The sequence below is a fragment of the Lathamus discolor genome, chromosome 16, assembly GCF_037157495.1.
Source record: "Lathamus discolor isolate bLatDis1 chromosome 16, bLatDis1.hap1, whole genome shotgun sequence".
Lineage (NCBI taxonomy): Eukaryota > Metazoa > Chordata > Aves > Psittaciformes > Psittacidae > Lathamus > Lathamus discolor.
The window spans coordinates 4668999-4679292 of NC_088899.1; the positions used below are offsets into that span (position 1 = coordinate 4668999).

At 48.1% G+C, this 10294-nt stretch overlaps 1 protein-coding gene across 1 annotated transcript in view; it reads right to left on the bottom strand.

Annotated features, from left to right (window-relative positions):
* Nucleotides 1-7989, bottom strand: part of TMEM201 (transmembrane protein 201) — a 29117-nt gene extending 21128 nt beyond the window's left edge. Inside the window, exons 1-3 of the mRNA XM_065696307.1 lie at nucleotides 7777-7989; nucleotides 1863-1983; nucleotides 1061-1255 (exon numbers count right to left, since the gene is read on the bottom strand). Coding sequence (XP_065552379.1) covers nucleotides 1061-1255; nucleotides 1863-1983; nucleotides 7777-7877 — 417 coding nt within the window. The 5' untranslated portion in view covers nucleotides 7878-7989. The remainder of the gene's footprint in view (nucleotides 1-1060; nucleotides 1256-1862; nucleotides 1984-7776) is intronic.
* Nucleotides 7990-10294: the final 2305 nt, after the last annotated feature.

Below are 10294 nucleotides of genomic sequence, written 5' to 3' on the forward strand. Positions count from 1 at the left end.
GTGAGATCAGTAGCAGCAGACTTACCCCTTACTAGACAGGCCAGCTATGCTGAGGGGCCACTGCTGTCACCGACAAACCTATCTAACAACGCTGGACAACACAGTCCTATGTTTCTGAGCTGGCACGGTCACCGCAGCTCACTAAATGACTAAAAAGGGGCCAACGGCTGGTGTTACCTGAGCAAGTGAATAGGTCTGGCAAGCAGCAGGGAATAGAGATAAAGCTGAGAAAAGGCGTTCTCATTAGGCATGATCAAATTTGAATCTGTTCCCTGAGTCACGCTGATTAAACTCATTCCAATTACACAAAGCAGACCGGATTATGCAAGCCAGAGGATGAATGCATCCCACTATTGCACAGTCTTATAACCCCAAGGCTTTACCATAGTTGAAAGTGAAGGAGTGCAGCACTGAATTCAGCGCATGAAACCCTGGGAGGCATGAAACTGTGAAGGAGAAACCCCAGTATCCTCCACACATATTAAGTAGTGGGAAGGCCAAGAAGTTGCTCAGCAGGAAATCCTGCTGTGTAACTGTGAAATCCCTTTGCCCTCCTAGGCACAAATGCCTAACCAGGGACACGATGTGGCTCCACAGGATTCCTCTCTCACTCTACTAGTAAAAGCAGAGCAGCACAGCCAAGGCCTCAGGAAAAATCTAATAAGGCTTCAAAGCGATTAGCAGGCTGTTGTGCCTCCCAGATCCTGCAAGCTCAGCTAGGGAAGTACTGGAGGTGTAAGCTGACCTCAGCAATGTGAGGGTTTAGTTTTGGGCTTAAGCTTCAACTTCCAGCGCCTATCCAGAACAGGTCGTTACATTCTGGCTTTAGAGCAGGATTAGTAAATTTGCAACACCAATCAGTAACGTTCTCTGCACTGGAGTGCCACATAGTGCTTCTGAAGACTCCCGGAGCATCATTCCACAGCACACTGATAAGTTCCTATCTCTCCTGCTTGCTAGGCTGAAGCATGGAATTAAACAGAGGAGGAATAGCAATAAACGCATTGGAATGCCTTGGACAAACATTCTCCTGTGCCACCAGCCCCTAAGGAACACCTACCTCTTCCCTCGGTGAGAATGAAGCCAGTTGTTTGATCTTTGTGGTTTGATGGTTGTTGCATTTCTTGCAAAGCAGAATTTGGCTGCTCACCCACTGCTGTGGTTTGGTAGGGTCACAGAAAGTCATAGCACCCGACACAACGTGGTTAAGGTGTTCCATGTACTGAGCAGGGATGGGCTTGTTGTAGTCTCCATTCTGGCAAAAACGCAAAGGGGGAGGCAGGAGGGAAAGCAAACATGAGATCACAAAATCAAAGCTCGGTATCCTCTGGTTGATAACAAGAATACTTAAGCTCTGTCAGGAGCTTTACACTCCATGCATTCACCTCTGTAACAAAAGAAGTAAGTTAAAGAGACAAAATGCTTCAAATCTTCTCCCTCCTCCAGTGTTCTGTACACTTATTGCAAGCAGCTGGTGGGGGTGGATTTTGGCTTAAGACCAGCTTTGTTATTTAATACCCTAAATACAGCAATTCAGCTGTTCTAACTGCAAACCCAGGGAATAATTGTTCCATGCATTAAAAGAAAAATTCTTAAGGCACTTTTTGCCCTTCGAAGCAAGAGAGAAAACCTTGTCTTTCTCATTCTGCATCAGCACATCCCAGTACAGAGGATTCTTCTGTAAATTTTATCAAGTGATCAGTTCACAAATGCTCTGCACAGATCTACCACTGTCAAACCCCTGGATATTCATCTGTACTGAGCCTGGATCACCTTAAATAAGGAGCAGGGTTTTCCCTGCAAGGCCCACTCTACAGGGCACACGCCTTCCTAGCCACCCATCAATCAATCTGTCCCCATACCTCTTGGAACCCATTGTACTGCTCACAGTTGGGGCAATCCCAGCAGTTGCGATTCCCATACGGCACTACCGTGTCCTGATTGCAGAACCAGCAGTTCACTGTCACGTGTGTGGGCTTCTTCCTGTTAGGAAAGGAAACACGCCAGGCATGAACACTGATTTCAGCTGATGTAGGGGAAAGTGATGGCTTTCAAACAGGGAAATGCAAGAGAGGCTGGAATAACAATCAATCTTCCCATTCAGCATGTTTGATGCTATGACTCAGAGTAGTCACTTAGCAATGAAAAGATGGACTGGGAAAGTAGAAATCAATTCTGCCTGATGCTCATCTCTTTGTGCCAGCACCACAGACATGCCAGACCTTTAATAACAACCTTGCGAATAACCCACTTCACTGGTTTCCAGAGGTATATTTGGGGGTGCAAGTCCTCTCCATAGCCAGCACTGTTCATATATGCAAAGGGTGCAGTAGAGCTGCTGCTTAATACACAGGATTCTGCGAAGTGGAAGTTAGGATCCACATGAACTTCGTATGATGCAGAAATCTAGGTAATGGGCTCATGGTTACAGTTCTATCCATCCCGCCTGTTAGAAATAAGGATGCCAAGTTACCCTAAGGTTCAGGCACTGTAAATAGCTGGCTCTTCAGAGCTTTAGATACATAAGGAATTGAGGAATCAACATGTCTAACCCAGTTTTTATGCACTGGAAGAGATGCAAATCTAATGACCTGGATCCATAAGTAAGCCCCTTGCTTTTTAAAAGAATCCTGTTAAAATAGCAGTCACTACAAGAGAACCGGCTGTGACTTGGCCCCATTGCAAGAGGTTGTGACAGATGTTTGAGCACAGAACTTTTGTGGCCTGACCCTTGAGCTCACCTGCTAAAGAAGGTCTGAATTGTCTTGAAACTCAGGGCAATGTCCAAGAGGAAGCTTCCTGGCAGGTTAAGGCAACACAGCCCAGCTGTCTGGGTTTATCAGAACAAACCCAATCCCAGCTCCAAGGGAGGGCAGCTGCTCAGGCAAAGCCCAGGCAGGGATTTGCTATGGCGGCTATGCAGACAGATGGACCCAGCTGCTACCACCCTTTGCTGCCCAACTCCACCAAGCTTCTGAAGTGGCAGGGAAAGCGAAGAGCAGGCTCACTGAGGGCCTGGAAAGCAAGTCACAGTAGCCAAAGTGCTTCCTGCTCTAGGAAATGTGCTCTGCTGCTATGCTGTTCTCTAGAGAAACATCTCAATGCTGCAGAGATGCTGTCTGCACCCTGCAACTCAGTGGGCATGTGGGTCTCTGCTTAAGTTAAGCTGGCTTCTCTCTCAGCCGCCATCTCTGTAGCTGGATGCCTACAACCTCGCTCCCATTTCCATAGACCATGTCTTGAAATCTGGTTCATAAAAACCAGACCCTCAGGTGATGCTTAGGCCTCCTGTTTCAGTACTAGGGATGAGGATAAGCTTGAACTGAAGCCTAAGAAGCCAGAGTGCAGAGTGGATTCCCTGCCAGATGCTGAGAGAAAATGGCTGGAGCTACTAGGGTGACAGATTCTCATCTCAAAATAGATGCACACACCCACATCCCCTCTTAAAATGAATATTCACTGCTCAACTTTCTTCATTGCCAAGAGGGCTCAAACCAGTAAGTGATCCGAGTTAAAAATACCAGTACTGAAGCTGACAGGCAAAGGAAGAGGAAGTTTGAAGCAGACAAATCAAGGCTGCTAGTCCAAGTTATCCAGGAGCTACTCCTGTCCACAGCCGTATGAAACACGGACACCTGTAATACCTGTTGGTACTGGTTTTATCTCGCTATCATAGGTATAAAAGCTATGAAAATACAACACATAGATTTCAGTATGTTGCCCACCAAAATTCAAACCCTACTGCACTGTGAGCATAGACTGTGATAGCAAACACAACCTAAACTCCATCCTCTAATGTAGGTTATTGCACAGGTCCTTGAAGGTGCCACCTTCATGTGACACCATCCTCTGGCACCCATGGAAATAAGACAGACAACACTTCAGTCCCTACCTACCACGAGGCTCTGACTTCCATGCAGAGTATGTAGAAGCACTAATTTCAAGGGTAACACAGAAGAGGAAAGCACACACCAAAAAACATAGCAAAGCATGCATGCTATAAAGCAAAGAAAGAACCAGTGTCAGACACTGTCTGAGAACTTGCTAGTATCAGAGACCAAATCCTTGGTATACTTGAGAGCTTTCAATCTTTTGCAAAGAGGATTCCATTTCCCTCTTGCTGCTGATGAAGTGCTACCGAGGGTTAAACAGCAGCCCTTTACTCTCACAATGTATGCAAAAGAAACTGCTAAGTCCTGGATTATTTAGGATAAAAAGCAATAAGCCTTTCCTTTTGTGAACTTATAATCTGTTGCCATAGAAATAGATGCAAAAAAATCAGAAGTTCCCAACCTGTTGTGTGCATCAAGATGGGAAAGAACCAACAAGGGTCATTTCAGGCAAGAACACGTAGGTAGGGTGCTAATTTTACAGTAACTGGGCATCACTTTAAAAACAAAAACCAAGTTGGAAAGACTCTCAAACAGAGATTTAATGACTACGGAACTGTATATACCTTGACTGAATTCGGGCAGCGGTTGAACAGGGTAAGTTAGAGCACACACTGCTGCTGAAGTCAGACAGACAGACAATGCAAAACTAAGCATTTACCCCTGCAAAACACCAGGCAAATCATCCCAAAGGAGTTTAGACTCTAACACTATAGACCTGAACCAGCTTCACTGGGCAAAGAACCACCCCTCAAAACAAAACCTGAGCAACAAGAAGTGCTTGAATTCCCATGTAGAAAGATTCCACTAAGAGCTGACTTGCTGCACTAGCTCAGGATGTGGCCTGCACACCCAAAGAAGCGAGAAAACATCCCCAGGTTTGGGAACACTGTTTTGCTGGCAGATCTTTGCTCAAGACAACACTGGAGGGGAACACCTGGAGTGAATCCAGTTATGAGATCAATACCTAAATGTCAGATATAAACCACTCCTTTGTGAGAGACTATCAGACTCCTTTAGTTTGGTAACAAAAATCAGACTGCAGGTATAGCCACTGACAAACACTGGTTAGCAACTAGTCTGTGCCTCTCTTGGAAGGAAGACAAGTTCCTTCTTATGTTACAACTCCCAACACTCTCCACTATTGCCACTTACACATGCCTTTAAGGTCATGCTTAAGTCCACGCTTTTAATGGATTGCCAGAACAACACTCTCCCTACTAAGTGCAAGTCTATTATTATTATTAATTATTATTATTAATCTGGATTGCTAAATAGTTTTATTTACATCTATTTCCCCCCCTCATTCTGATTCTCTTAATCATTACATTAAGATGCTTGGGTTTCCATATTCTGAAGTGGATGTGCAGCTCTTCACTGGGTTACCCTCATCCTCTGCCAAGCATTAAAAGAAAAAACAATTCTCCATTAAAAGCATCTAAAGCAACACTCTTCATTCTGGCACAACTGCATTAAAAGCAATTATACAAACAGCTATGCCAGCAAATCTTAAGTAAAAAAACCCCCACACTAGGAAAAGAAGCTCTTTTGCACAGATCAGTTTTGATCAGAGCATCGTCTGATGGTGGTTTCACACAACCAAGGTGCAGACCCAGCCCGTGGCACAGTACTGTCAGCATGGCTGAGTTAAGTTCATACACAGGGAAGCTCCTGGGTGGAAGCTCCCTGAGCTGCTGTAATTCCAGGCTGTGCCCATATCCATCACCTGTCAATAAAGAGGTTTGCCAGCAGAGGCCCGATGCTAAACCCCATTTTCCAACAGGAGAAAAACACATCGCGGGTGTCCAGATACCAGCAGGCAAAGGGTATCGGAGATGCATTAGCTCAGAACTAGCAGTTGCAGACGGGGCTGAAGATTCAACCACAGGACCAGATTCCTAGCAAGTATTTAACAGGTTATAATGCAGCCCAAGAACCAGTCTTTGTGTCTTCTAACAGGGAAAAAGGTGCCCAGCGGGCTGAGGCAGGGACACAGACCCACAGTCATAAACACCTCCTGTGCTGTCTCCCCCCAAAAACCGCCTTCATGAAACTGCAGCTTTAGCATCTTTTAATACCTGGAGAATACACTCCATCAAGACAGGATCCTCCAGAAAGGTGCCTCTTTTTGCTGTCTCTGCACCCATGAGAGGCTCTCAACTAAATGAACAGCTCCTACTGGCCTCTTAGTGCGAGTTATGGCTTGTCTTGTAGAAGGAGCATCTTTTGCCATCACTGACCCAAAGAACCCTAAGAAGGAGATGCTCTTGGGTCACTCTGTACTGGTTCTGACGGGTCAGTAGCTAAAAATCAGGAGGGGCACAAAAGATGAAGGAAACGTGGCTACCGCTGCTGGTCTGAACTCAGCAACCTGACTTCCAACTACAGATAACAAGTAATCAAGCTGTGATCTTGAAGACAGATCACAAAACACATCAATCTTCCTATCTGGTCCAAACTCATGAAGCTTTAAGGAGTTCCTGTTCACACCCGGACATCAAATCTTGATCTCCCTGATACAAAAGCACAGCCTTGGGTGCAGGCAGTTACTGAGGTGTAACTCCACACATTGACAGTTATCCCAGAACCACTTCTCTCTAGGCTGCTCTGATATATTCTGTTCCCCCTTCTCCAGGGGGTGGCAAAGGCATCTTGCTAGATCTGTAAGTGCACTCACACTGAAAATGGGGCAGACGGAAGGTTCATTTAAGTGAGGCAAAGTAAGAAATCAGGTAATATCAGAACATCGAGAAACACAAATATGCAGCCCCAAAGAATTATCAAGGTCATCTCCTGAAAACATTTGCAGCTCACTAGCAGCCTTCAAGGACTTGAGAAGAAATGCTTTCCATTCCAGAGACCTTTTGATGAACCTAGGCAAAACAAATCCAATCTCTTCCCTCAAAAGGCATCTTAGCCTCATCTGGGTCAGAGAAACACTGCCTGCTTCATTGGGGATTGCTTTAGGCCACTAGTATTTCTAGCTGCCCTAAATATGCCACAGAAATGCCAAGATGGGCTAATGCAGCACTGACCATTTAGATGCTTACATGAACAGCAAACGCTTTACAGCAAACCTTAAGTATTCTATTGTGGATGTAGAAACACGCCTCTACCTCAGTGTGTAAACCTGAAGTGAACCTTAACGCAATGAGCCCTTGGGACTGCCTTTCTCTTCTACAGAAATTAACAGATTGCTCAGGTCTGTTGTTATAAAGGCTGTAGTGCCTCCGATTCCATGTATTCCTACACACCTTCCAAGCTATGCTGGATGAAAGCCGGTCAAATTAAGCTTTACTCCTTTAACGAAATCTGTATGCTGACTCCTTATGTTTCTCAAACCTTATTCTCAATCGGTCTGTTTAAACCTGTTCTAAGGTCAGAAAGTTGCTGTGCAACTAAGAAATAACGCAGGGCTTCTGGTCACCGGTAACTGACTCCTGTCCTCTCCGGCTCTGCCCCCTTCGCAAGTTTTGCCGCTGACCCGCAAGAGCTGTCATCCCCACGGCCCCCTCCCACCGTCCCCACCGCGCTCACGCTTTCACCTCCACACCGACCACCGCGAGCACCAAAACGCTCTCCTTGCCTGCCTCCACCACGGCGGAAAACCCGCACACCGCGGGTGGAGCGGGGAAACGCTCCGAGCCCCGCCGGGGGGACCACCAGCCCCGGCACACAAAGGCTCGCAGCCGGCCCAGGCGGGCACGTTAAAACGCGCCCAGCCGCTCCCCGTACACGCTTCCGCCGCCGCGGACGACCCCGCAGGGTCCCTCCCCGAGCACGGACGCAGGGACAAGCCCGAGCCGGCCCCGCGTGGAGCCTTCCGTCCGGCGCGGCCCGCACCCGGCCACGGCCACGGCCCGCCTCCCGCCCGTCGCGGGCCTACCTCCGCGCGATGCGGTACAGCAGCAGCCCGGCGGCGGCGCAGACCGTGACGCCCAGCCCGGTGGCGGGGCCGCGGGCCAGCAGCGCCCCGGCTCCCTCCATGCGGCTCCCCCGCACGCACACACACACACGCTGTGACCCCGCCGGCGCCGCCGCCGCCGCTTTGTACGCGGCGAGGCCGCCCCGCTCCGCCCCTCCGGTCCGCCGCGGCGGGGGCGGGCGCGCCGTGAGTCACGGCGAGGGCCGGGAGGGGCCGCGGCGTGAAAGGCCGGAGTCGTGCGGCGGCGCCGTGAGTCAGCGCCGCAAAGGCCGAGATCGTGGCCGCGGGGGCGGCCGGCGGGCCCGGAGCCGTGCGGCGGGGCGGGGGGAGCCCCGGCGTGCCTGGCCCCGCGCCCCGCTCGCTGCTATATTTAGACGGGATGCGTGACCGAAGCGGCTCCAGCGCCGCCGGGTGCCGGCCCTGCCGGGGATGGAGCCAGGAACCCGGCCGGACTGGCGCTGGCACAGGCCTAAGCCTGGGGAAAGGGGGTTAAACCCACACCTGCACCGAGCGGATTTGCCCCCCCCACTTGCACAAATGAAACCAGAAACAAGCGGGTCTGCAGCAAGGCGATTAAATCTACCTTATGCTATATGTAACCGCACCATCACTTTATGATCCTGACTGCTGAGGACAAAGGATACCTGGGCAGAGAATTACGGAAACAGAACGGGCAGAGGAAGGAGAGACAGTTCCAAGAGAAGAGATGCTTTGTCAGGAGCTGCTTGGGGAGCATGGACAATCCCTCCAGTTACACCACTGTAACCTCCGCACTGATCTTAAAGCACCCTTATGCTGACCCTGATCAAGTTACCCAGCAAATCACTGCAGTAACAGCTCACATTAGCCAAGGGACGGTACGGCAAAAGGAGCTGGAACTAAAGCGCAGGGCTCTGTGGGCACGTTGTTACCTGTGAGCCAGAAGCTGGAGCCTGCAGCCCTGCACTGTCCCTCTCTAGATAAACACAGCTCTGCAGGAAGCCCTCAGCTCGCTGTGGGGAGTAGCTCCCAGGTCAGACTGTTCAGGAGGTCTCTAGAACGCAAAGTAACACCCATGCATGCTCTGCCCCTCCCAGCACGCAGGGGTGGGATTTACTGGTTCTGCAGAGCTGGAGGCAGATGGTGGTTTGACAGTCATGCTCTGGGAAGGTAAAAGGTAAAACCTCTCCAAGACACGCGACTGATCCTGCCTCCAATTGCACAGCTCTTTTCCTGGTTAAAACCAAAAGTTTCTCAGCATGATAGCCAGAACTGGTTAAAATTCAGGAGAACCAAGCTGTGCCATCATCATGTTTTTAAAAAGCCACAAATGGAAAAGCTCTGCATAGACAAATACTTGGACTGGAAGTGAGCTGTACATCTAAGCTTAACTGTGGTTGGGGTCTTAACAGTTCCGTTTCTCTCTCAACAGATTTAACCATGGAAATGAATTCTGTGTAATAACAGTGACTATTTCCTCTTGATAAATGCAAGTGGACAGATTTTTTCCATCTCTCTTCCATCGTTTAACTTGATTATTTCAGGATTGTTTTATGAGACCAAAAGATATGGAAAGGAGGAAGAACAACTCATTTAGCACATCTGGCCCTTCTGCAAGTCCTCTGAGACCTGCTGCACTTGTGAGCTTGTCTGTTTTTCCTACAGAAGTCCCTCCTTCCTATCTGTAGTATCAGTCTATCCACAGATGCATTGTTTACTAGAAGTTTCCTCCTTAAAGAAGCGAATGAGGAACTTGAGCAGAACAGCTATAAATCATGGTAAGGGGCACAATCACAGTGCAAGTGTGTATGACAGCCATCAGTAAATACAAATAATGCTGAGGGAAATCAAGGGAACCATGGATACCTAAAGGGAGGCAGTAAATCTTGTAGTGACAAGATACAGACCTGAGCCATCTTTAAATGCCCAAGAAATTTAGCTTCCAAAGCTAAACTAACCAACATGAGTAGCTCATACTATTGCAGCAACGGTGTGTTGGTAATTTCAAATTAACTGTTAATTTATGAATGGGAACAGACTCAGTCCTGACAGTGGAAACTTTGTGGTCACTTCAGATGCAACCATAGTTTCATCACCGTACTGATAACAAAGCTACAAAGGGTTTAGTAATGAACCCTAAATCTAGAGAGAAACAGCCCAGGAAATGCTAACCCGTAACAAATGGTTACCTACCTTCCATGAAACTGGCTTGCTGTGGGAGTTGGAGTGGAATGAACAGGGAAAAAGCTTTTGGTTTTTCTTTCACGACCAGAGAAAGGTTGGTTATTTTTAAATCCAGCTATCCCTTTGGAAAAAAACCGACTTCAAATTCTTCCCTCTGGTAATAGGCTTAATTCCATGCTCAGTGACATCAATGGGACTGCTCACAGAGCATCACCTAAAAATGTTAACTCTTTATGAAGTTAAGGAAGCAAGGGTTAGTGAGCTCTTAAACATCTCAGAGGAAGGAAGGAACAAGGATTCAATTATACTCATTCAG